Below are 25,772 nucleotides of genomic sequence, written 5' to 3'. Positions count from 1 at the left end.
ACGGTATTGTTTTGATTCGCAGCATGTTGAGTCACCTGTTGTGGATGTACTTGTACGTCGCAGAACGGGGTGTCTCTTCATTTCATTTTCAGCTACCATCTATCTCCTGTTTTTATTTTCACTGCTTCTTCTGTTTATTATCCACCGTTTGATTTTATTGACTGTTCTCTTATCTCTAAATACTTTTCCACATCAGAAAAGAAGGTGAGCAACTCTCTACGAAATCGGCCGATTTCGACCATTTTTATTTCTTGTATTTTTTTATCTGACTTAAACTTTGTGGGGGCCTTCCCTATGACCAAATAAGCTATTTTGCGTCATTGGTTCACCCTTACAAGTCTCCATACAATTTTGGCTGATGTTCATACAATAATGGTTTGTAAATATTCAAGCAGCTGTAACTTTTCAGTGAATTTTCTGATCAGTCTTCGGCAAAGTTGTAGGTATTGTTGAGGACTTTTGAGAAAAAAATAGGTACACGGAAATTTTGTTTTGCAGATTTTTTAATCAACTTTTTTTTTACAAAAACTCAATTTCCCAAAATACGTATTTTTTGATTTTCGATATGTTTTAGGGGACAAAAATCCGCAACTGCCGCCGAGTTATGAATTTTTGAAAAAAATAGTGATTTTGTATAGTGAAATTTCATGCAAAAACAAATTTGACGTTATTTTTTAATGCAAAATTGAATTTGCAATCGAAAACTACTTTACAGATTTTTTGATAAAGTGCTCCGTTTTCCAGATATAGCCACCGAAAGTTAGATTTTAGCAAAATATTTGCAGTTTTTCGATTTTTAATAATAGTTACCATGAGTGACCATCTCTGAAAATATTTTTTATGAAAAGTTCAGAAAATTTGCTTTAAAATAGTCTAAGTGACATTGAAGATTGGACCTCGGGTTGCTGAGATACAGCCGCTTTAAGAAAAAGAAACACGAAAATTGAAGTTTTCTAAGTCTCACCCAAACAACTCACCATTTTCTAATGTCGATATCTCAGGAACTAATGGTCCGATTTTCAATGTTAAATATGAAACATTCGTGAAATTTTCTGATCTTTTCGAAAAAAATATTTTGAAAATATTTAAGTTAAGTGAAAAAAAGTTGATTAAAAACTTGCCAATTTTTTTTCCGTGTACCTATTTTTTCTCAATAGTCCTCAACAAAACCTTCAATTTTGCCGAAGACACCAAATTGATCAGACAATTCACTCAAAAGTTACAGCTGTTTGAATATTTTTCTATGGACAGCAGCCAAAATTGTATGGAGACTTGTATGGGTGAACCAATGACACAAAATAGCTTATTTGGTCATAGGGAAGGCCCCCACAAAGTTTGAGCACAAAAAAAAAAATGGTCGAAATCGGCCGATTTTGTCGAGGATTTCGTAGAGAGTTGCTCTCCTGTTTTTATTTTCACTGCTTCTTCTGTTTATAGCTGTTTATTATCCACCGTTTGATTTTATTAACTGTTCTCTTATCTCTAAGTACTTTTCCACACCAGAAAAGAAGGTGTGACTGCCTGGCACGAACACTCAAAGCGTGTTCTAGCGTGTTGCTCGTACTGACTCAGAGCAAGGGTGAGATGTAGGTGTAAGGGCTAGACTAAGATAGGTCATGGCCCGTTCTTATACTGAAAATTACGAATTTCGAATGTTTCGGGATTATTATTTTTTTTCAGGTGGGTGACTAAACATGTTGCCGGTAGTTGGAAGCAATATCATATCTTAAACGATGTGAAAACGTTAGCGCAAGTGAAAAGATAGTGATGGCGAATTTCGTGAAGCGGTTAAGCTCACATCTTGCGTGAGGTTGTGTGTGTGCAATCAAAGTGAAAAGAAATGATGTTTCAAAATAAAAATGGGTGCTAAGAAAACTTTGCTACATTTTTGTGACATACAAACACTCCCTGATAACTATTTGTTTAGTTTTCAATTCGGAGTTTATAAGTATGCATTACATGAAGGTAGTTCTCAGGGTGTGTGTGTGTTTTTTAAAGAAAGTTCATTTTCAGAGCAGAATCATAACCATACCTCTTTGAGCAAGGCAAATTAAGTATGATTTTTTATTCAACTTTTGCAGAACGTGTTCTCCTAAAATTCGACTAACAATTATTTGACAGAGCTAAGTGAGCAATAAGAGTGAGTATTAGAGTGTAACAAAAATGACTTTTTGGCGGGCATTCAAGGGTTTGTTCTGGTGGGCATACTAAGTATTGGATTGGTCGTGATTGGACGTAACAGGAGCTGGCGCTCCGCCCTTCAATTTTAAATGGGATTTAACCCGTAAATTTTTTTTTGCTCCAAATTTCAACGTTATATATACCAAAAGATGCGCAAGGATCTGGCCTACACGCCAATGATGTTAAAAATAAACGCTTCAGTGGCCAAAATGCCCAAAAAAGTGACACTTTTGAAAAAAAAAAATTACGGGTTAAATCTCATTTAAAATTAAAGGGCGGAGCGCCAGCTCCTGTTACGTCCAATCAAGCTCATATTTTGGATTTGGGCTTAGTATGCCCACCGGAACAAACCCTTGAATGCCCGCCAAAAAGTCATTTTTGTTACATCCTAGTGAGTATTTTGTGGCCTTTTTCAATAAGCAAATTACAATCACTGTTCAACGGTTCAGAAAAACTCCCCGATGGGCTTTATGGTCAGCTCGTGAACCTGAACGTGTGGCGGTGTTCCGACGGCGTACAGAACCGCTGCCGCAATATCCTCCGCTTCCAGCAACGGCATGACCTCCTTTACTTCGGGCGGCAGAATATCGGTACCGGTCGCACCAGGACTGATGCTCTGTGAATAAGATATCTTTAAAACTAACTCGCACAATTGCAGCTTGCATAAAATCTCACCGTGACCTTAATTTTAGTCCCCTCTGCTGCAAACTCCCGCCGCATGGTTTCCGTGAGGGCCGTCACGGCAAACTTCGACGCCGAGTACATGTTCAGCTTGGCAAAGTTCGGCACGGTATGGCCGGAAATGCTGTTGATGTGCACGACGTGTCCATCGACGGAGCGTTTCTTCATCGACTGAAACGCCTCCCGACTGCACAGCACAAGCCCCATCACGTTGATGTCCATAACTTGGCGAAGAATTTCGGTATTGCCCGGTGTGACCAGCGTCGTTTCCGGCAATACTCCAGCATTGTTGATCAGCACATCAACTCCGCCGAGGTTTTCCTCGACCCACCGGAACGCCTCCAGAATGTCCTCTTCGTTTGAGACATCACACTTGACCGCGTGCAGGCGGTTCCGGGACTCATCGTCTTCAAGGTCATCCCTCAGTGCTTCCACGCGTTCAACGCGACGTGCCAACCCAACTACGACCATGCCGGCGCTGGCCAGAGACTTGGCGATGGCGGCGCCGATCCCGGAACTCGCACCCGTGACAACGGCCACTTTACCTGTCCAGCGATCCATCGTTTGGAATTGTTTGAAAATTACGTCCAGTCTGTACCAGGCTTTGCATGGGAATAAATTGCCTTCAACTGGTTTAAGTTAGCGTGACGCCACTTTGCTTTATTTGCACATCTATTATTGACCGTGCTGCCACCTTCAAAGGTTTTGATTTTATAATGACTTCGCAGTATTCTCAAATCACTCCCGTTACTTAGAATATCACTTGAAGTGATACTGCAAAAAAAAACATCACACCGCTTTTACTAGGTTGATGAGTGCTAACTCATTTGATATTTTTCCATAGAATGATGTAATAAAAGATTTTTGAGAAAAATATTTAAAAAAATATATGTTTGTCTTAAAACTTCAAACTTAGAACAGCATACAACAACTGACAAATTTTTTCATTTGATCACTTGAATTCCGTTACAAACTATTTTGTTTTTATTATGCGAGTTTTGCCCTTTGAAGGTTGACAAAAAAGTCCAATCGTGACCTGAGAACATCTTAAAGCGTTAGGAAGTGTTTTCTCCTTATGAATATTTCAGCCAAAAACCACAATAAAATAAACCCACCTTAGGCGTCATCCATAAAGTATGTCACGCAAAAATCGGCCAAAATTGAAAACTTGAAATGGCGTTTTGACCGTGTCTGGACCAAAGAGCCTATGTCTGAAAATATTTTTATCTGATTTCTCGGAAAATTGTCGGAACATGTCGAACCGTACGTTTCTGAGATATGATTTTTTGAAAATAAAAACTGAGTTTTTCGACGCAAAAAATTCGGAAAGAAAACAACTTTTTTCACTAAAACTGCGATAACTTAAAAATTTCAGCGATGACCTATACATGTTTGAGTACCAAAAAGTGCGTATTTTAACTACGAAAATTTTGAAACTTTTACTATTTTTCTCAAATAGCCAAACTAATCACCTTGCTTTTGCGTCTAAGACAGCTAAAATCGAATGAAATGACACGGAGATATGACCTTTTAAAAAATGTGGTTTTTGCGAAAAAAGACGAAAATTGCCATTTTTCGAATCACCCTAGCACGATGTAGGCCACCCTAATGGCCAAACAAAAAAAAAATACGGGTCTAATTATTTTAGCCAAGGAACCCCCAGAAAAATGTAGAGCCCTATCGGAGAACTTTTTTTTCGGTTCAGGCTCTTTTCGAATGGAGTTGCTGTATAGCAGTTTTTTTTATGAACACCCGCTTTCAAAGCATTTATTTATATTGAAAAAGTGACCATATAATAAATTATAATGTGATACTGCTAAATAATAGTAAGCAAACAATGTTAGAAACGATGCAATCATAAAAAAAACAACCTAGCGTGACGTCACAGTCTCGCAAACCCCCCTCCCCCCTTCGTCACATCTTGTCACACCTACGGTAACTCTCCCCCTAAGAGCGTACGTACTTTATGGATGACGCCTATAACTCTGTTCTACCAACCTGTGCCTCGTATATCTATTAAGCTTCATTTATCATTATTACGTATCGCACTTTTTGTTTGAGATAAGGAATCGGTGAGTGACGGTTACGCAAATGCTGAGTTTTTGCATTTTTGGTCGCTTCATGAAATTTGGAATAATTAACTTATTTTAAACGCAGTTGTTTTAGTTTCATGAAAATGAATATATTTTAAAAATTACTATATTGTTAAGCATTTTAAAAATAACATAAAAAAATCTTCAATAATGCATCAATAATACAAAAATATTGAAAATAAGTTTAAATCAAACAACAAAACTCCAGTAAGTATAACTTATTTTCGTCATTTCATATTTATTTAATTTTTGCAGATTTTGTTGAAATTTTTAAATTCATAAATTCTTTTTGTTTAACTATTCCAAGCTAGGTATTATTTAAACTTTAAAGAAAAATTAATAGTTCTAAGTGTTTAAAGATTATTATTAAAAATAAGAAATTGAAAAAAAAACAATGAAGTTCAAGTAAATCTTAACCTTACTGTTATTTTCACAGACAAGAAAATTTGAATTTTGGAAGGTTGAACATTTGGTTGGCTGAATATTATCTCTTTTTGAGTAATTTCACGTAAAAAATGGGAACAGAAATTACAAATATTTGTGAAAAGTTCACCAGTACACAAATAAAACATATAATAATAAATGAAGTTTTGCATTTAAGGTCATATTGTACAGTCCAGACTCGATTATCCAAAGATATTTATGGGACTTCGAAAAATTGAATTACGAACCATTTTTTCGATTTTTGCCTTCCTCCTCTCAATGAGGAAATGCTATAAAATCACTCGAAAAATGAACTTCTTTATTTGACCTCGTAGACCCACCTTCGCGTATACCTATCGACTCAGAATTGAATACTGAACAAATATCTGTGCGTGTGTATGTATGTAAGTCCGTGCATCGAAAAATATGCACACGATTATCTCCGGACTGGCTGAACCGATTTGGACCCTTTTGGTCTCATTTGATCCGTCTTGGGGTTCCACAAGACCCTAGTTAATATTATGAAGTTTAGAAAAGTACTTCAAAAGTTATGCTAAAAATACGATTTGGCTGTAGTTTGAAATATTGTAAAAAAGGATGTAAGAAAACTCGTCATGCTATATATTGTTAGAAAGGTATTTGACCTTTCCAACGCGAAGATCTGACAACCCCATCAAAAGTTATGAGCACTTAAGTGTTATTTATACACTTTTTTGAGGCCGGATCTCAAATACTTTAATGAAAAAGTTGTACCGATCTGTCATGCGACCCATCGTTGGAAAGGTAATCAAAAGACCTTTCCAACAGGCTTAAAAGATTGAAGACCTGATAATCCTATCAATAGTTATAAGTACTTTTAATAATCTTTTTTTGAGGCCTGATCTCAGATATTTCGATAACAATATGCGAGGAAGGCACCAACCATTAAGTAACGTTTTTTTCTTGTTTTTTATCAATTTCAAGTTCTGCGACCCCATTTTAGCCAAATTTTAATATTTGGTTGCTTATTAAATAACAAAATGCATTTTACAACATTTCATCTCCGTTATTTTGGCCGCCATCTTTGATTTAAAATTTTTGTATAACTTTAGCGTAGTTTAGGGGTCATACTTAAACTCGACAATCAAAAATAGAGTGCATAATTGGCAAAGGGAGCGCGTGGTCGTAAAAAAATATTCGGAGTGAAAAGTGATTTTTTTTTGTGTGCCTTTTGTTTCGCATTTTTGTCGTGAATTGTGATAAAGTTTTCGATAAAAACGATCCGAGTTAATTAGGTTTATCGCGTAACAAAATTATTTTGATTCATCAAGAACGTCGTGTGGTGCGCGAGTCTTTTTTGTGTTGAAAAGACCTTCCCATAGCTCAGTAGCTCGGAGGGCTCGACGTCGGCTGTTTGTGTGTTAAGCCCTCTCCATAGCATCGTAGCTCGAGAGGCAACGAAAATCAATACCTTATCTAGCTAACAAAAAGAAGATCGGAAGGCACTTGATGATTGAGTTCGTCGCGTCTATTCCGTAACAAATTCATAAACTAAATGATTATATAATTAAAAATCAGACTACGCTATCATTGCAGCATTGCGTTTAACACCTCATTTTATAAATAAATATTATTTGGTTTTATCTTTCCACAGCCGGCTGTCTAAGATTAAACCATTTCAAAAAATTTAACAACAGTTAAACGGGAAATGTCTCATCCGCAGCAACCGATTGTTTGCCTTGAGAATAAAATATAATACCTTTCAACAAACACTATGATTTTGGGTCGCATCATCATCTTCTATCCCTATCCTACTAACCAATTTTCAGGTTCTTGGCGCTTGTGGGGTGTAAGCACAGAGTAAATCAGCTGCCCTAGTAGCAACCTGCGCTAACTAACATTCCCGTCCCTTAAAATCGAGATCTACAAACTGACATGGCGGGCGCCGTTGGTGGCCAATGACTGTTACCTATTCGCAACTGATCTTGTTCTGGAAATCATGGCGTTTTATCTTTTCGGCGCATTCATACATGCTGTTGATAAGGGAAATACCACTTTATAGTCGAAGCCTATGATCAGTAGTGTTGAAAGGATATTACGGTTCTGTTCAGCAACGGAGAAGGACAACCATGGGTGGTCTCTCATGCTCATGCTCATACTTAAACTAGACAATCAAAAATATTTAATACAACGATTTTTTTTTCGCTGGTTCGATTATCCAAAGTTAAATTTTTCCAAGACCTTCGGATTATCGAGTCTGAACTGTAATAGTAGTTTTTATCGATTGCAATGAAAAGTAATTAAAAATACTTTGGCATTGCAATTATTTTTTAATGTTCAAGTTCCTCACACACAAAAATATATAAAAAAAATCAAATTTCCACAAAGGCAATAATCAGTTTTTTTTGCCGGTCATTGAATAATTTCAAAAAGCCGTCGCTATCCATTAGCTCAACGTGTCGTGGGCAGGATAAAATGGCTTCGCTGGCCGGATCTGGCTCAACCGGAGGTAGAGCAGCCCTGGGTTAGAACAAAATAACAACGGCCATTGATAGCTAAGGTGACACTGGTTAGCTTTAAGCTTTAATACTTGTGGTTTGGTTGAGCGTTTTAGCAGAATGCATTACTGTGAATACAAAGAGACGAGTTGTTCCTTTTAATTCCGCTATATATTTTTAATATCTTGACAGATACGTATTTCGTCTACTACTTGCAGACTTCATCAGTGTTCTGTTCTCGACTTTAATACCGTCATCAGGGGTTACATTGGGTCTGGGGTGAGATTGGGTCATACAAATTTCTGTCACCCTTGTTGACGGTATTTTACTGCCGTTCTACGCACAATTGTCCCATGCCATTTTTGGACGATTCTGAGTTTTTATCATTTCTAAGTTTAGTTTTACGTATACTTTCTGAAAACACACAAAATCTAGTACTTTGTTTAGAAATCATTGAAAACAACACCAAGTCTGTTTGTCCCATCGTTGAACATAATTGTCCTACCAAGTATTGTCATGCACGATATCATGAGTTTTGTGAAGCATTTCATATTGTTTACCTGTTTACCTACAAGAGGATTACAAATAAGGATGGGATAAAATGTTAACCGGGGTGATTAGGGACAAATAGGGCGAATAGGGACCTACGATCGGGAAATCGATCGCAAAATTTCAATCGCGTTTTTCTCAGTTGCCCTTCTTGAACATGGGACAATTATGCGTAGAACGGCAGTTATATTCATTACAAAAACGAAATGGTATCCCGAATATGAAAAGATTTAAGTGAATGTTACACTGAGTTCAATAATAATTCAGCTGTATTTTTTTTACAAATTTGGAGTTTGTTTTTAACATTCCAACGCCCAAGGCTCCAAAAAAGTTGGAACGGTAACTTCAACTCAATGGTTCTTGGGCATAACTCAACCAATCAAAATGATTCTTCTTTCCAGTGATTTGTTAGGATGTCTAGATGATTCTAGACCTTTGCAGAACTTAATTTGATCAAATCTGTAATTTTTGCGATCAAAAACATCGTTCCAACTTTTTTCTTCGCGTGTAAAAAAAAAATCGCCGAAAATTCCGCGGAGGCAGTTGTTTAAAAAAAGTTGGAACGATGTTTTCGGTCGCAGAAATTACAGATTTGTTCAAATCAAGTTCTGCAAAATTTTAGGATCATCTAGACATTCTTACAAATCACTGGGAACAAGAATCGTCCCTATTGGTTGAGTTATGCCCGAGAACGAGCGTGTTGAAGTTACCGTTCCAACTTTTTTGGGAGGCTTGGGCGTCCGTGTAAGTTGGACATGCGTTGGGCGTTCCAGTGTTAATAAGTCTAATAAAAAATGATTGGTGTAGACCTACGGTAGATCTTGCCGTGAGAAATAAAGCAGGTATCATAATAAGTCCTATTATTTGAGCACCGCAGCCAAAACTCCTAATATGGTACCCAACCAAATCTTCGTCATCATTTTAAAATTGTGCGCAGTCATTTGGCGAATCAATCTAAACAAATGTCCCAACGTGAGAGAATAGCGCTCAAGTGGCGAAACGACTAGAAAACCGCGTCCAGATATGAACACCGACTCACGCATCACGCTCCAGTCTAAAGTCTTATTCTGAACAAGTCGGAAGTGTGATTCTGCAAGCGCCAATTTTAAACGATGGATCGCTGGACAGGTAAAGTGGCCGTTGTTACGGGGGCGAGTTCCGGTATTGGTGCCGCCATTGCCAAGTCCCTGGCCAAAGCCGGCATGGTCGTGGTTGGGCTGGCACGTCGTGTTGAACGCGTGGAAGCGCTGAGGTATGATCTGAAGGACGAGGCTACCCGGAAGCGTCTGCACGCGGTCAAGTGCGATGTTTCGAAGGAGGAGGACATCCTGAAGGCATTCAGCTGGGTTGAGGAAAAGTTTGGCGGGGTGGACGTGCTGGTCAACAATGCCGGTATTGCGAGGAAGACTTCCCTTGTCGCGCCCGGAAATACCGCGATGTTGCGAGAGGTGATCGATACCAACGTGATGGGGCTGGTCATGTGTACCCGCGAGGCGTTCCAGTCGATGAAGAAGCGATCGGTTGATGGACACATCGTGCACATCAACAGCATTGCCGGGCATAACGTGCCGAACTTTCCGGGTCTGAATATCTACTCGGCGTCCAAGTTTGCCGTAACGGCCCTTACGGAAACCATGCGGCGGGAGTTTTCGGCCGAGGGGACAAAAATTAAGGTTACGGTAAGTACTTATTCAACATTCGCCAAAAAAACGAAAAATTATATTCGGCAAATTTACAGAGCATTAGTCCTGGAGCGGTGGATACGGAGATTATCACCGATGAAATGAAGGAACTTGGGAAATTCCCAATGCTGGAATCGCAGGACATTGCCGATGCTGTGCTGTACGCCGTTGGCACGCCACCACGTGTGCAGGTGCACGAGCTGACCATCAAGCCAGTTGGAGAGAGTTTTTAAATAAGAGAATAAAAATCTTTGGAATCCAAAAGATGATTATAGAGGAAAATATGAATAAAAATAAAATTTACCGCATGTAGATTCTACATTTTACAAATTGCTTACGTTGTTGATGAAGAGTATTTTAATTCGAAGAAAAGTTATCCAATTTTCTTTTAAAACAACTGCGTTATGAAAGTTTTTTATATGAAAAATTGGTCTAACTTTTTATGAAAACCATTTTTTCAAGAAAATGAAAGTCTTTTAAAGAACACAAGACATTTTTTCCATATTTTATTTGATTTGTAAACTCTAAACTGTAGAATTTAGTTCCTTTTTAAAATTTGAATGTCTTAATTAATTTTTTAAAATTACTTATGTTTAAAAAAATTTAATTTGCATTTTTAAATATAATTTTTTTTTAATTCCATCTGTTTGGATTTTTTTTTGCCATAAAAAAATAAATATTATTGTTATGGCTTTTCCCTCTTGTTTACTTAATTATGACGCAGGAATGGAATAATCGCGAAAAAATCAATTTCGCTTGCGAACTTTCTTCACCCGCGAAAGAGAGAGGAGGCAAACCACGCAAAAGCAAATCGCTCCTGAAATTCTGCTGATGATTTTTTGTGAATTTCCTTGTCAGAACCACTCAAAAATATTTATTTCACTTTGTTTACACACATTGTCTATCTACAAAATGTGACAGGTCATTATTTGACGTGTGACGTTACACTGGCAAGTGTAGTAGTGAAAAAGATGTTCCGTCGAATAATCAAGATGATGTTTTTTTTTAGATTCTTTTTACCGATCTTTCGTGCGCGAGAGAGGAGAGCCATGCTCCCTTGGGAATTTTTCTCTTGATTAGCATTCAAAGATTTTCTTTTGATGATGATTCCATCGCTGATTATGAGCAAAAAAAAACCGTTCTTAAAATTTTTCGAAGTTTTGCGACAATCTGCCCTAATTCTCCATACAAAAATTGGAAGAAAAAGTCCATTTTTCGCGAATTGAGTTTGTGCAATAATTTGTGTCTTTTGATGGCTAGTTTGTTAGGCTAATCAATCACAATAGCTTTTTTCTTAAAAAGTAAACATTTCGGTATAACTTTTTTGAATTTTAAATTAATCTCGCAATCGAGAACGCCAAGGCAATGCTGTAGAGCGAATAATTTGATTTGATTTGATTTGACTTTCAACATTACCGAAGATCCAAAGGCGTAGATTTTCGAGTATTTCTATATAATTTTATATAAATAGCTCTCAAAAATCATTTTTCATTTTTAAATTCTTAAATTTTCAAAATCTTAAATCCCTAAATTCATAAAATCTATTAATCATGAATTCTTGTATAAAGCCGTTGCAAATATTTTTTTAAAGTTTATGTCGCCCCAATTTTTATATTTTTCGCTTGGCACTTTTTTAGTTTGTACCTCGTTGGTTGGTTAAAGTCAAACTAAAAAGTGATAAACTGTCACTTTTTACACGGCGCTCACGCACACTATCAAAACAAACGTTTGGTAATGTGTGTGAACTCCGTGTAAAAGGGGCGTGAAACTAAAAAGTGACCCCGTTCGTTTGACAACAGTTAGTGTCAAACCATCGCGGTTTGAGTGTAATCGAATACGAACTGTATTTTTTTCTAATGTATAGATTTTGGTTAAATTTAATTTAAAAATAGGGTACGTTATCCATTAGTGGACCCCTTTCCTATAGTGGACCCTCTGAAGGGTTTTTGATGAAAAATTCAATAAAATCACAATTTCAAGCATGTTGTTGTGTACAAATCTTTTATTTGGCCTGTTCAGCATCATTTCAAATAATGTTGACTAACATTGAATTGCCCTTTTCACCAAAATGAGTGTTTTGAGTTCGACACCTGAAATCTGCCAAGGCCACTAGCATTTTCGCAACAAAACTGCCTTTATATTTTATGATTGAATTAGCTATCCAATCATTTTTTGACTTCAGCAAGTCTTAATAATGTAAGTTTAAGTAGCTTTACTAAAATAAAACGAAGAACTGCTCATTTTCAAGCAAAAATTAGGGGGGTCCAATATAGGACAACGAAAATCCAAACTTTTCCAAAAGTGGACCCCTGTTAATTTAACCTTCAAAAATGAAGACAACTGTGTATTTAAGCAAAAGTTTCTCTTAATCATACAATGAATGCTTGTTGTAACAAACCTAATTGCATATTTTTTTCAATTATGAGTATAAATATAGCTGTTTTCATGTTAAAAGTATCAAAAATGCTGAAGCCGTAAGAATTTATAATTAATCAAAACTATACTTAATTGTACTTAACTGAAACATCAAAATTGAAGTTTGAAATGATTTTTTATAATGAAAAATCAATAACAAAACATATTTGGAAAATAAACACGCGTGATTTTATCAGTAACTGTAAACAAATCTATTGTTTTGTTTCGGTCAACTATTTGTAATTGTATATGTAATTAATATGAAAAAAAATGCATCAAAATTACTTTTTTAATCATTTTTATGTGTACAGTAGTTTTTGAAACGTTTTCTCTGATCCTTTACGGAAATAAATGTGTTTAAATGTCTGTTAGGTTTTTTGTTGTTTTTAGCCAAAATTGTTAATAAAACATATTTGTTTATGAGGAAAAGTGAGCAAAATTCATCTTTTATTAATTATATCTATCATTAGACCTACACCATGCATCAAAACATCAAATATCGGTGAAATTTGGTATAAAAATAACAGTTTTCCTATAGTGGACCCGGGTCCACTATAGGAAAAGGGGGTCCATAACAGTTTGTACACCTTTCTAAAAGTTTGTACACCTTACGAAAAATTAACATAAATAATGTTATTTGTTGACAAATCACCATAAATCCAGTCTCCCAACTCTAAATAGGCATCCTTGACTGATTCAAAAAATAATTTGGATTGAATATAAAGTTTACTAACTACTTAGTATAAAAGTTTATATAACTCTGGAAATTCTATATAAAACTTATCTAAACTTAATTTTGCAAACTTTTAATTCAACTATATGTCAATATATTACCATAGAATTGCTAAATAAACATTTTGGAGTGGGTATAACACCGTTTTGGGGGTATTAGTATCGATAGAATAGATTTTTCGTTGGAATTTCGTACCAATCCGGAATTACGTCGTCGGAAAATCCGCCGACATCCGAACCGGTCCACGATTCACAAGTCAACCTATGTGGAATCGGAAAGGGCATAAAATTTCCGATCTTTTGATACCCAAACATCTAGGTTTTCTTTATACCCTACGTTTTTAAATACCTGGGCAAAAAGTAAGTTTGATCCACGAGAACAAAAATTACGAAATTCCATACATTTTTGGCAGGTTGCTCAAACGAAACCATAACAACGTTTTTGCTTAGGTATTTAAAAACGTGGGTTTTATAGAAAACCTGGAAGTATGGTTATCAAAAGATCGGAAATGTTATGCCTTTTCTGATGCCACATAGGTTGGCTTGTGAATTGTGGACCTGTTCAGATGCCGGCGGATTTTCCGACGACGTAATTCCGGGTTGATACGAAACTCCAACGAAAATTATTTTTTTAATCAGTCAAGGATGCCTATTTGGAGTTGGGTGACTGGATTTATGGTGATTTGTCAACAAATTTAAACAAATAATTTTTTGAAAGGTGTACAAACTTTTTTTGCACCTTTTTTATTTTCGTAATAGTATTTGTTATATAACTTTTTATGGAAACCATCTGTTTCCCGTTTTACTTCGAGTGGACTGTATTTTTCTCGATTTTTCGGATTTTTTCTTTCCGCGAACGGATCGAGTAAAAACGCGCGCGTCTTGCCTTTTCTGTTACACGCTAAACTCTGTTTCTTTATTATTTGTGTCATTTGAATGTACACGGAAAATTTACACGCTATGAAAACAAACCAAAGTTTTGCACAGAAGGTGCACTTCATTTCCCAACTCGTCCAACATCCTCCCCACGTTGAAATAACTGCATTTCAAACCTCCATCCTCGCTTCCTGCTCCTCTGCCGCTTCAATGCTTCAAGACACCGCCGACAACCCATCCCAACTCGGTTTCCCTGAGCGAGGGCATGGTCTCCGCCAGCGTGATCCTACCTGACCTTATCAGGTTCCAAAACAATTCTGCTCCCAGCAGCATATCGATTGGGCTTGCCGAATTGAACCCCGGATCAGCGAGCTTGATGTTCGGTGGTAAGTTCCAGCTTGTGATGTCGATCGATTCCGGCGGCAGGTCATCAATTATACTCGGAGTGACTAACAGCTCCAGCTCGGTCGAGAAATCGCCAACGCGAGACTTAACCGTCGCTCGGATCAGGCTGCTGATCCTCGTCTTAAAGTCGTGCAAACCACTGACCTGGTAGTCGACGCGGAGCTTCTTGATCGCCAGTTTGTCGGCAAACCGTTCCGTGACGAAGTGGTTTTGCGATCCCGAGTCTATCAGCGCTCGACACAAGTGCGGGCCGCTGCTTCCACCGTCGACGAGTACTACGGCGGTCGAGAGAAGGGTCTGTTTCCTGGCAGGTCGAGTGCGGCGTTTGTCCATTGGCTTCGACGTAACTGGCACCGTCGAGATCGGAACGACCATCTGCTTCTTCACTCCACCAGTGTGCAGCATTGTGTGATGCCGATTGCCACAGATCTTGCAGGTGTTCGTAGACGTACATGCTGCCACGCGATGTCCTCTCCTCAAACAGTTGAAGCACAACCCACATTTCCGCAAATGGCTGTACTTCTCGTTGACGGATTTTCCCTTGAACTGCTCGCACCCGTTCAAGCCGTGTTGCCGGTTGCATACGGAACACTTCTGCGTACCAGCTATCAGCATCGCTACTGATCTGTGCGGCGTCACTTTTTCCACCGTCACACTGCACTGTTCCACCACCTCCAGAACTCGGCACTTCTCCTTTAGGTACGCGATCGTGGCCGCGTACGTCGGTAGCTCGCCGGCCTTCCATTGCGATTCCCACGCCAACCGCGTCTCCTTGTCCATCCGTGCTGCAAGCAGGTTCATCAGCATCTGCTCACCCAATCCGTCGACAGGAAGTTGAAGATTCTTCAACGCCTCGATGTGCTTGACGCACGTGTCAATCAATTTCCGGAACGCGACGGCGTCGTCATTTGTGATCTTCGGCAGATTGAACAAAGCTTCGATGTGCTTGTCGATTATCACTCGCTTGTCCTCGTATGTTTCCACCAAGAGAGCCCACGCTGCCTCGTAGTCGTTGTTGTTGATGATGTCTTGGTCGATCACGCCTTCTGCCCTGCCGACCAACGAGTTCCGTAGATGGTACAGCTTCATCGACGGAGCCTCACCCTGGTACCGGTCCATCACGCTCCTGAACATGCACTTGAACGAAAACCAGTTCTCGTAAGTGCCGTCGAACTTCGGCAAGGGCACACTGAGCGGCGGCAAGTACTGCGGCACAACTGCACACGCGGGGGCGGCCGGAACGAGCGCGACGCTTGGCTTTGAAAGCCGTTCGATCAACTCGTTGAGCTGAACCGTCAAAATGTTGTGAAGCGTCTCGAATTTTAAGTAGCACGCCCGGTGCAGCTTCTCCTGCTCCGGAGTGAGTGCCAGTCCGTAGATCTGGTTCTGGAATGCATTGAACTCACCGTAGCAGGCCTCAACCGTCTTCAACTGCAACTTCAGGAAGTGCAGGTTCTTCAAGTTCTGGTTCAGTTGCTCGGTGCTCGACTTGATGGCTGCTTTTACTCGGTCCAGCTTTTCCACCACCGCGTCCCGCTGCCGCATCAGCACTTTCTGCTGCTCTTCCATCTTCCGAGCTTCCTCCTTCCGGCGCTGTTCCTCAAGCTGCCTGCTGATCGGCGTAACCGGAACCACTTTCACTTCTTGCGTATCGCTCTTTTGAGCGTCACCGTTCTTGTCACTTTTCGCGGGGGTTTTCTTCTTTGGCGTCTTCTTCCTACCACCTTTGGGCGTTCTCAACATCATCCATGCCCGTCGCTAGGTGGTGCTACGCCTCGACGTCGCACAAACACTCTCACACGCGCTAACGTCAATCACGCGAACGAATCGGATTTCTCCGTCACTTCCGGACCACTAGTCCAGTCTTTCGGAACCTTTTTCCGATCTTCCGGAGCACTTCCCGGTCTTCCAAAGCACTGACTGTCGGATCGCGCACTTTTTCGCGGCGTGGGTGCTACGCCCCTCGACGTCTCACACACGGACACGTCGACCGTGTTCAAAGTCGGATTTCCCGTCGAAATCCGTCAACCGTCACTCCCGGACCACTACTTCAGCATCCGGCTCGTGCAGGACCACAATGTTTCCCGTTTTACTTCGAGTGGACTGTATTTTTCTCGATTTTTCGGATTTTTTCTTTCCGCGAACGGATCGAGTAAAAACGCGCGCGTCTTGCCTTTTCTGTTACACGCTAAACTCTGTTTCTTTATTATTTGTGTCATTTGAATGTACACGGAAAATTTACACGCTATGAAAACAAACCAAAGTTTTGCACAGAAGGTGCACTTCATTTCCCAACTCGTCCAACACCATCTTTTCATGAGCTTTTTGCAGCAAAATGTTTGGCATGAGTTTCTTAACAAAACGTAGTACTAGGTTCCTGTCAAACTTTAAATTGTTTACATGTTTCATCACAAAATGTGCATAGTGCCCGAGGGGTGTAAATACTTTTTTTACATACTGTATATTTCAAGTTTTCATATAAATTCGCTCTTAGGTGTATGTATCATGTAGTTTAAGCATTGTTTCAGCTCCTACATTTAGTATGTATAATTAAAAAATAAAATAAAATGCATCACGCTTTAACAGGGTTCTCACATATGATAGCTATTGCGTAATCAAATTCTCATTTGTGCTCAGTCATGGACGGTGTTCTATTCAAACAAACTTGTTGATGTAACGCCTCAAGTGGACAGTGATTAGAAAAGTTTTTGCCGCTATAAATTCTCCCTACACTCCCACCTCAATCATTCGTCGCTGAAGTTGTACGATATTGTCTCCAAAGTATGGATCGCTGGGCAGGTAAAGTGGCCGTTGTAACGGGTGCAAGTTCCGGAATCGGTGCCGCCATCGTAAAGTCCCTGGCCAACGCCGGTATGGTCGTGATTGGGCTGGCACGTCGCGTTGAACGCGTGGAGGCGTTGAGGGATGGGCTGAAGGACCAAGCCACCAGGAAGCGTCTGCACGCGGTCAAGTGCGATGTTTCCAAGGAGGAGGACATTCTTCGGGCGTTTCGCTGGGTTGAGGAGAAGTTTGGCGGGGTGGACGTTCTGGTGAACAATGCTGGAGTTCTGAGGGATGCCAAGTTGGTCGCTCCGGGGAATACTGGTGATTTGCGGGAGGTGATCGATACCAACGTGATGGGGCTTGTTCTGTGTAGTCGCGAGGCGTTCCAGTCGATGAAGAAACGGTCCGTTGATGGTCACATCGTGCACATCAACAGCGTGGTGGGTCATTACATACCGAATCTTCCGGTGTTGAGTATCTACCCGGCTTCAAAGTATGCCGTTACGGCCCTTACGGAAACGATGCGGCGAGAGTTTTTGGCAGAGGGAACCAAAATTAAGGTCACGGTTGGTGGTTCTAACGGTTTGTGTTTTTTCTTCAGTTTAATGAATTTATTAATTGCAGAGCATCAGTCCCGGTGTGGTGAAAACGGATATGGTGCCAAACGAAATGCAAAAAGACCAAGATTTGCCAATGCTGGAGGCTGAGGATATTGCGGCAGCTGTACTGTACGCCGTTGGCACTCCACCCCGGGTACAGATCCACGAACTGACCATCAGACCCGTTGGAGAAAATTTCTAAATTGGTTTATTAAAAATATACATATTTCAACGTAGTCTTTTATTATTATTCAATACAATACACCTCAGATTCTATTAAAAGCTTTCACATACTGGTTTAATCGTCAACTCGTGAACTTGCACCCGGGGTGGCGTTGCGACGACGTAAAGCACGGCTTCGGCAATGTCCTCGGCTTCCAACAATGGAATTCCAGAATTGATGATGGCCTCTGGAAGGATCTCCGTCCGAACTGCACCCGGGCTAATACTCTGAAAATAAGAATTCTCTGTGAGTTTGATCCAATTACAGAACCAATCAACGACTAGACTTACGGTTACTTTGATCTTGGTTCCCTCCGTTTTAAACTCCAACCGCATGGTCTCCGTGAGCGCCGTAACGGCAAACTTGGACGCCGCGTAGATGTTCGTGTTGGGTAAACTTGCTTTATGCCCTGCCACGCTGTTAATATGAACAATGTGTCCGTCAACCGATCGCTTCTTCATCGACTGGAACGCCTCCCGCGTACAGAACACCAGTCCCATCACATTGGTATCGATCACCTCCCGCAACTTCTCCGAGTTGTCCGCTTCAACCAACTTGGTGTGTCGGAAGATCCCCGCGTTGTTCACCAGCACGTCCACGCCCCCAAACTGTTCCTCGATCCAAGCAAAAGTTTTAACGATTTCCTCCTCCTTCGACACGTCGCACTTGGCCGCGTACAGACGACCCCTCGCCGGTCCCTCCAGTTCGTCCTTCAACGCCTTGACCCGTTCCAAACGGCGTGCCAGCCCGACCACGGTCATGCCGGCATTGGCCAGTGCCTTGGCGGTAGCCGCGCCGATTCCCGAGCTGGCACCGGTTACGACGGCGACCTTACCCTCCCAGCGATCCATTGTGTTGGGAGTTGTTTGAATGTTATCGATTGACTAAACGTCGAATGGAACTTGGCGGGGCTAAATATATGCTACCAGCAGTTTTAGTGATAACGCGCGTGCCTTATCAGTTGTACCTTTTTTGGACATTTGAATTTCATAAGATTGCCGTAAAAATGGGCGCCCTTGATCATGACCAAAGATTTGGTTCGATCCCTTCAACATCTTTCAATCTTTTCAACACTTTTATTATATCCTTCAAAAACCTCACGAACTAATTGCTCGTTTGAAACAACTTTGCTGAAGACTGTGATGCGATTCTTCCAATCTGAGGATCAGCACAAGTAGTTTGATGAAAATTATGTCCGAATCCCTAATGTGACCCGTTTATGGATAGATGTTCGAAAGACCTTCCCCGAAAGTCCAAAAGTGTCAAAATCTTATGGAGCTGATAGTCCTATCACAGTCTGTGGTCCTATCTAAGATTATGTGCACTTAAGAGGCAGTATTTGTAGATTCTGCTCGGTTTGTTCTAGAGGTGGTATCGAGGTGCTCCGATTTGGATGAAACTTTCAGGGTTTGTTTATCTATACATGAGATGAACTCATGCCAAATATGAGCCCTATACGACAAAGGGAAGTGGGGTAAAACGGGCATTGAAGTTCAAGGTCCAAAACACATGAAAAATCTTAAAATTGCTCGCATTTTCCGTAAAACTTCATCAATTCCAACTCTCTGAGATGCATTCGAAAGGTCTTTTGAAGCCCTTCAAAATGTGCTATAGACATCTAGGATTGGTTTGACTTTTTCTCATAGCTTTTGCAAATTACTGTTAAAAATGGATTTTTTTAAACCCTTAATAACTTTTGGCAACAGCCTCCAACATCCATACTCCCATAAGTCAAAAGATAGGTAATTTCATGGACTATAAGCTTACGGTATTAACTTTTTGGCCAATCGCAGTTTTTCTCATAGTTTTACGATTTTTCTAGAACAAACATTTTACAACGTTAGTTTTTGCCCTGTAGGCCAAGAAGACGGCACATTTCGGTCTCAATTTTATCATATTCGGAATCCTCGGTCAATTTCACGTAAGTTAGAAGTATTGGAGTTGTAATTTTGATTTAAAAAATAATTAAATAAAACACTGTTGAAAAAAGAAATAGATCTTATTTACCCTATGATCAATACGTCAAATGCTGTATCAAGTAGGCGAAACTTGTTTTACCCCTAATCCGACAAAATTCTAAATAATATTTTAATTAATTCTAAATGAAATTTTTTCCAATCAAATTCAAAATTCCAAAACCTCAATCTAATGTAAAATTTTCTGAGGATTCCGAATATGACAAAATTGAGACCAACAAGTGCCGTCTTCTTGGCCTACAGGGCAAAAACTAACGTTGTAAAATGTTTGTTCTAGTGAAATCGTAAAACTATGAGAAAAACTGCGATTGGCCAAAAAGTTAATACCGTTGGCTTATAGTCCATGAAATTCCCTAACTTTTGATCTATGGGAGTATGGGTGTTGGAAGCTGTTGCCAAAAGTTATTAAGGGTTTAAAAAATCCATTTTTAACAGTAATTTGCAAAAGCTATGAGAAAAAGTCAAACCAATCCTGGATGTCTATAGCACATTTTGAAGGGCTTCAAAAGACCTTTCGAATGCAACTAAGAGAGTTGGTATTGATGAAGTTTTACGGAAAATGCGAGCAATTTTAAGATTTTTCATGTGTTTTGGACCTCGAACTTCAATGCCCGTTTTACCCCACTTCCCTTTGTCGTATAGGGCTCATATTTGGCATGAGTTCATCTCATGTATAGATAAACAAACCCTGAAAGTTTCATCCAAATCGGAGCACCTCGATACGACCTGTTTCACATCGGTGAAAAACTCGCTCTTAACCCCTTCCCTCTCAGAGCAAGATTTTTAACGTTTTTCCAAATTACTCGTAACTGGATCGACCAAATTGGATGAAATTTTAGTGCTCACTTGAAAGTTCTTTTGATTATGCATCCAACGATGGATCAAATTAAGTTCATACTTAGTCGCAAACAAACAGACATTTGCTCGAATTTTGGTCCTGAGTCGATATGTATTCGTGAAGATGGGTCTAGGATGTTAAATTAAGTACATAGTTCATTTCTCAAGAGATTTTATAGCCTTTCCTCAGGAAGGTGAGGAAGGCAAAAATAATAACTTCGTGTGAAAACAACAAACTACTGTACGACAACTTCCGAAATGCCTATGTAAAAAAAATAAATTAGTCGTCGGGTAATAGGATATCAAGCAAATCTGGAGTTTTTTTCGAAAAGGTCCAATACACCAAATTTCCAGTTTTTGCTTTTTGGGTGTTTTTGAAACCGCCTTGAGTCAGGGGTATTAAAAAAAACACCCAAAAAGCAAAAACTTAAAAAAAAACTCCAGAAATACTGATATTTGATAGAATGACTCCAAACCAATGAATCAAACAGTTCAGATTTTTTTTTAAATAATTTTCCTTTTTGAGTGTAACTAAATACTCATTCTGTATTCACAAAACCATACATTTTTGCTCTGCTTATCGCTATCAGTCCACTCACAAGTCAGTCTCAAGCTATCTTCGGCGCTGAGCAGACGGACTCATAACCTTATCACTACTGCATCATGTACCGTTGGCAGGGAAAGATCGCCGTCGTAACCGGTGCCAGCTCAGGAATCGGAGCGGCCACCGCCAAGGCTCTGGCCAACGCCGGAATGGTAGTAATTGGGCTGGCACGGCGCATTGAACGCGTCGAAGCGCTGAAGGCAGACTTGGAGGGTTCGGCCAAGGATCGACTGCACGCGGCCAAGTGCGATGTGTCCAAGGAGGAGGAAATCTTGCAAACATTCCGTTGGGTCGAGGAACAGTTCGGAGGTGTGGACGTTCTGGTCAACAATGCGGCGACCTTCATCAAGACTAAGCTCGTGGATACGGACAATTCCGAGAAGTTGCGGGAGATCATGAACACCAACGTGATGGGACTGGTGTTCTGCACCCGGGAGGCGTTCCAATCGATGAAGAAACGATCGGTGGATGGTCACATTGTACACATTAATAGCATCGCAGGCCATAGTACAGCCCTGCCGAACATGAACATGTACTGTGCGTCCAAGTACGCTGTTACGGCGCTCACGGAAACGATGCGGCAGGAGTTCAAACAGGAGGGCACCAAGATCAAAATAACGGTTCGTAAAGTCACTATTTTCGTAACATTTTAATGTTCTATTTGTTCAAATTTTCAAATCTTCAGAGCATCAGCCCCGGTGCCGTCAACACGGAAATGATTTCGCAAGCGTTGCGAGACTCGGGCGCACCATTGCTCGAACCGGAGGACATCGCCGGGGCCGTGCTGTACGCGGTCGGGACGCCACCCCGGGTTCAGGTGCACGAGCTGACCATTAAGCCTGTTGGCGAGGGGCGATGATGTGCAGAAAATTGGACGAATCATTCCAGATTGATAAGATAACGATGTAGCGCAAGCAGGCATTGTTCTGCAAAACAAATTATGTCAACTTCAGTGATCAACGATCGTTGACATTTCCTATCCAAAGAGAAACAAATAAACATTGATTCCCCCATGCAAGTCTCCATACAACTTTGACAGCTGTCCATACAAAAACAGTACACAAAAATATTTGAAAAAAAATATATATATTTTCAAGAATTGAAAATTGAACCATTAATTGGAAAATGCGGGCTGTTTAGGTGAGACTTAGAAAACTTCAACTTTCCTGTTTCTTTTTCTCAGCAACCAGAGATCCGATCTTGCGATGAAAATCTGTATCTTGGGTATTTATTTTCTGAATTTCGGCAAAGTTGTAGTTTAACAACTTTTACTTTAATACCTTTTATCACTCATTCATCGCCGACAGCTTGATCAGAGCAGACGTGTTGTGACGTGCGCGCTAAAGGCAACGTTGCGTGCCTCGAGTTGTTTGACAGATGGAGGTGGAAGAGACCTCCGAAACGGATGACTTTCAACTCATCCACGGAAATCGGAAGCGGAAGAAGTCCCCTGAGATCACCGGAGCTGTCGCCGGAGAAGGAAAAGTGGAGCAGAATCTGCTCAACAACAACAAGTTCAGCCCGCTAGCGGAAAACAAACACAACAACAATGCCAGCCCAGCAGGAGGAGACGCGGTTCCAGCACCTGGCCAGTCGGCAAGTAAACAAAAGCAACCACCTTTGGTGGTGAAGAAAACCACGGATTTTCACAAGCTCGTGGCGATAGTGTAAAGTTGTAAATTTGGTTTCGATCCGATTTACAAACTAACCCGATTTGAAACCAAGGTGACCTGCTTCTCTGTCAAAGATTTTGACAAGTTGCAGGAGCTCCTAAAGAGGAAGAAAGTGGAATTTTACACCCACGAACGACGGAGTGAACGAAATCATCGGGTGGTTCTTCGTGGTTTGCCTGATGAACTGAAACCGGATGAAGTCAAGTACCTGCTAAAGAGAGATCTCAAGCTGGACGCGCTGGAGGTGCATGTCATCAAGCGGAAGGAAAAGTCCACCGTGGACGAAACACCGTACATTGTGGTCTTCCCCAAGAGATACACCAATCTGAAGAAGCTCTCTGCAATGAAGGTTGTGGCAAGCACTATCATCCTGTGGGAGGCCTACCGGAAGAAGCGGCCGAACGTGACCCAGTGCAGGAACTGCTTGCAGCTAAGTCATGGAACCAGGAACTGTCATCTCAAGGGGAGGTGCAACAACTGTGGGAGTCCCCACAAGACGGACGAGTGTAAAGTCCAAGAAGCAGAGTCGAAGCGGTGTGCCAACTGCTCTGGAGCTCACGAAGCCACGGACCGCAGCTGCCCCAAGCGTGCGGACTTCATCCAGAGGCGCCAGCAGGCGTCGAAACCGAAACCGCCGGCAAGGAAGACGGAGAAGCAGAGTCCAGCAGTTCCGGCGTTCACGCCCTCCGTTGCCGGGCGCAGTCCCGGACGGAAAATCGAAGGATCGCCCTCGCCCCGCAGGAAGCAGCCAGGGAAGCTCCCGAGACGGTGGAGCCACGAAAGAGGAAGCCGGGGAGGTGCTCTACAGTTCTGCTGAGCTGTGGGGCATTTTCTCCGAGTACATCGGCAGGTTCAAAACCTGCAAGACCGCTTGGACCAAGTAACCCTCGTCAGTTACATGATTTCCAAGTATGGAATGTAATGAGTTTTTTTTTAAGTGATCCTCGGTCCTAAACTGGTTGTAGCACCTAAAAGGACCTAATAGAAATAAGTTATGAATAAAAAAAACCTTTTATCACTGAAAGTTAAATTGCAAAAATCCGTTTTTTTCAATTTTCGTTTTTTTTTGTTTTAGGGGAGTACAATAAATTTTGTTTTTAAAAATAGTGTTTTTTGGAAAATATCGAAAATTTTGCCAAAAATATATTAAAAATAAATGTTCACAAGAGAAAATAGCAGGCAAAATATTGTTTCAGAGGTGCTCTGTCCTTCTGGAGTTTTTTGTGAAAAGGTCCAATAAACCATATTTTCAGTTTTTACTTTTGGGTGTTTTTTAATACCTATGACTCATGGCGGTAACAAAAACACCCAAAAAGCAAAACCTGGAAATTTGGTTTATTGGACCTTGTTAAGCTGGGATTTTCGAAGAAATGTTTTGATTGAAGGAGAACCCAATTTCTTTTGACATCTTGTTTTACTCCTATAAACAAAGTTCAGCAACAAAACGAAAACAATAAAAAGATTTTTCTTTTCTTCAAAAACACAAAAACCTAAGTACGCTCCAGTTTTACAACTTTTTGAAATTCAGCGGGGCTAGAGTGGACATAAATTACATGCAGCGAAAACTTAAGTAAACAGCACGACTACCTTAAGTATATCGAGTTTGAAATTTTTAAGTGGATTTTTGTATGCTTGCTTGCTTGCTAAGTACGTTTACTGTTACTTACGTCACTATTGAAAGGTAGCTCAGTCCTTCAGCACCAAACTTAATGTTAAACGACGTAGACACCAGCTAATGCACGCTAATACATCTAGTTGTGATCGATTACGCGTTCCGCTTCTAAATATATATTATAATAAACACTAAACTGGTTTGTACTTGCAGTTGGTTTCATTCCATCCAAGCACAATTCATCGCTTAATTGCCTAAATGTATAAGTAGCACTTGCGTTTTGAGGCACTGTTTTTTTAAATCTTTTTTTTTTCTTCTTCTTCTAAATAAGTTCAAAACGTGATACAAAGTGGATCGGTATAGTTACCTTAATATCTTAAGTTTCCCTCGCCCCTCGCGTGAAGATCGGCAAGACTGAGAACGATGGCTTCTCGCTGCAACGGGTTGTGGGGTGAGTTTCCTCTCTAGTGGCAAGCCCTACTGGCGGCTTAGTCGGTGGGTTTCTCGGTCGTCTCTTCTGGTTGACTCTTTGTCTCGTGAGCCTGAAAGGTGGAAATTTTAAGTTATTTTTCCTTGCATGTTAAAGGAGTTATTAGACTACGACAAACAAACACACTTTTTGACAGTTTGGCAGTTTGCCTGCTTTTTTGCATTTGACTTTGTCTGCGAGTTTGGCAAACTATCAAATACAAAAAAGTGGGAGTTTGTTTGTTTGCCTTAGTCTAATATCTCCTTAAGTTGTTCTTACCTCTTTGGCGACTTTCAGCAAATGCTCGAAGGTGCTCTTGCCGGTTTGTTTGACCATTCCGTAGAACGTCTTTGGTCCGTCGGTGGCCGTCAACAGCTCGTACGGCGTTCCAAACTCTACGCAGCGGCCAGCGTCCATCACGAGCACCTGTTGGGGTGGGTTCAAAGTTAGTCTTTACAAGATTTGAAAGTATGTGCTTCTC

The 25,772-nt window shown here is 40.6% G+C and overlaps 6 protein-coding genes across 6 annotated transcripts in view; 3 read left to right on the top strand and 3 right to left on the bottom strand.

Annotated features, from left to right (window-relative positions):
• Positions 1-2,617: 2,617 nt before the first annotated feature.
• On the bottom strand, positions 2,618-3,591 carry LOC6050476 (farnesol dehydrogenase). Its single transcript, XM_001867044.2, has 2 exons — positions 2,857-3,591; positions 2,618-2,797 (listed from the first exon to the last, which is right to left on the bottom strand). Exons 1-2 carry the CDS (start codon positions 3,421-3,423, stop codon positions 2,627-2,629), a joined length of 738 nt encoding a protein of 245 aa, XP_001867079.2. The 5' UTR covers positions 3,424-3,591; the 3' UTR covers positions 2,618-2,626.
• A 5,808-nt stretch (positions 3,592-9,399) lies between these two features.
• On the top strand, positions 9,400-10,413 carry LOC6036297 (farnesol dehydrogenase). The gene is made up of 2 exons (XM_001846311.2): positions 9,400-10,083; positions 10,143-10,413. Exons 1-2 carry the CDS (start codon positions 9,517-9,519, stop codon positions 10,317-10,319), a joined length of 744 nt encoding a protein of 247 aa, XP_001846363.2. The 5' UTR covers positions 9,400-9,516; the 3' UTR covers positions 10,320-10,413.
• Positions 10,414-17,244: 6,831 nt separating this feature from the next.
• Positions 17,245-18,133, top strand: LOC6050473 (farnesol dehydrogenase). Its single transcript, XM_001867042.2, has 2 exons — positions 17,245-17,864; positions 17,923-18,133. Exons 1-2 carry the CDS (start codon positions 17,298-17,300, stop codon positions 18,097-18,099), a joined length of 744 nt encoding a protein of 247 aa, XP_001867077.2. The 5' UTR covers positions 17,245-17,297; the 3' UTR covers positions 18,100-18,133.
• On the bottom strand, positions 18,121-19,125 carry LOC6050471 (farnesol dehydrogenase). Its single transcript, XM_001867041.2, has 2 exons — positions 18,411-19,125; positions 18,121-18,347 (listed from the first exon to the last, which is right to left on the bottom strand). Exons 1-2 carry the CDS (start codon positions 18,969-18,971, stop codon positions 18,174-18,176), a joined length of 735 nt encoding a protein of 244 aa, XP_001867076.2. The 5' UTR covers positions 18,972-19,125; the 3' UTR covers positions 18,121-18,173.
• A 2,347-nt stretch (positions 19,126-21,472) lies between these two features.
• Positions 21,473-22,555, top strand: LOC6036301 (farnesol dehydrogenase). The gene is made up of 2 exons (XM_001846315.2): positions 21,473-22,157; positions 22,223-22,555. The coding sequence occupies exons 1-2, from the start codon at positions 21,597-21,599 to the stop codon at positions 22,394-22,396; spliced, it is 735 nt and encodes a 244-aa protein (XP_001846367.2). The 5' UTR covers positions 21,473-21,596; the 3' UTR covers positions 22,397-22,555.
• A 2,050-nt stretch (positions 22,556-24,605) lies between these two features.
• Positions 24,606-25,772, bottom strand: part of LOC6036302 (probable multidrug resistance-associated protein lethal(2)03659) — a 33,466-nt gene continuing 32,299 nt past the window's right edge. The window contains exons 5-6 of the mRNA XM_038260351.1: positions 25,571-25,717; positions 24,606-25,364 (exon numbers count right to left, since the gene is read on the bottom strand). Coding sequence (XP_038116279.1) covers positions 25,311-25,364; positions 25,571-25,717 — 201 coding nt within the window. The 3' untranslated portion in view covers positions 24,606-25,310. The remainder of the gene's footprint in view (positions 25,365-25,570; positions 25,718-25,772) is intronic.

The sequence above is a fragment of the Culex quinquefasciatus genome, chromosome 3 (genome assembly GCF_015732765.1).
Source record: "Culex quinquefasciatus strain JHB chromosome 3, VPISU_Cqui_1.0_pri_paternal, whole genome shotgun sequence".
Lineage (NCBI taxonomy): Eukaryota > Metazoa > Arthropoda > Insecta > Diptera > Culicidae > Culex > Culex quinquefasciatus.
The sequence above is the reverse complement of the archived record's forward strand: the minus strand, read 5'-3'. Positions and strand labels throughout refer to the sequence as shown.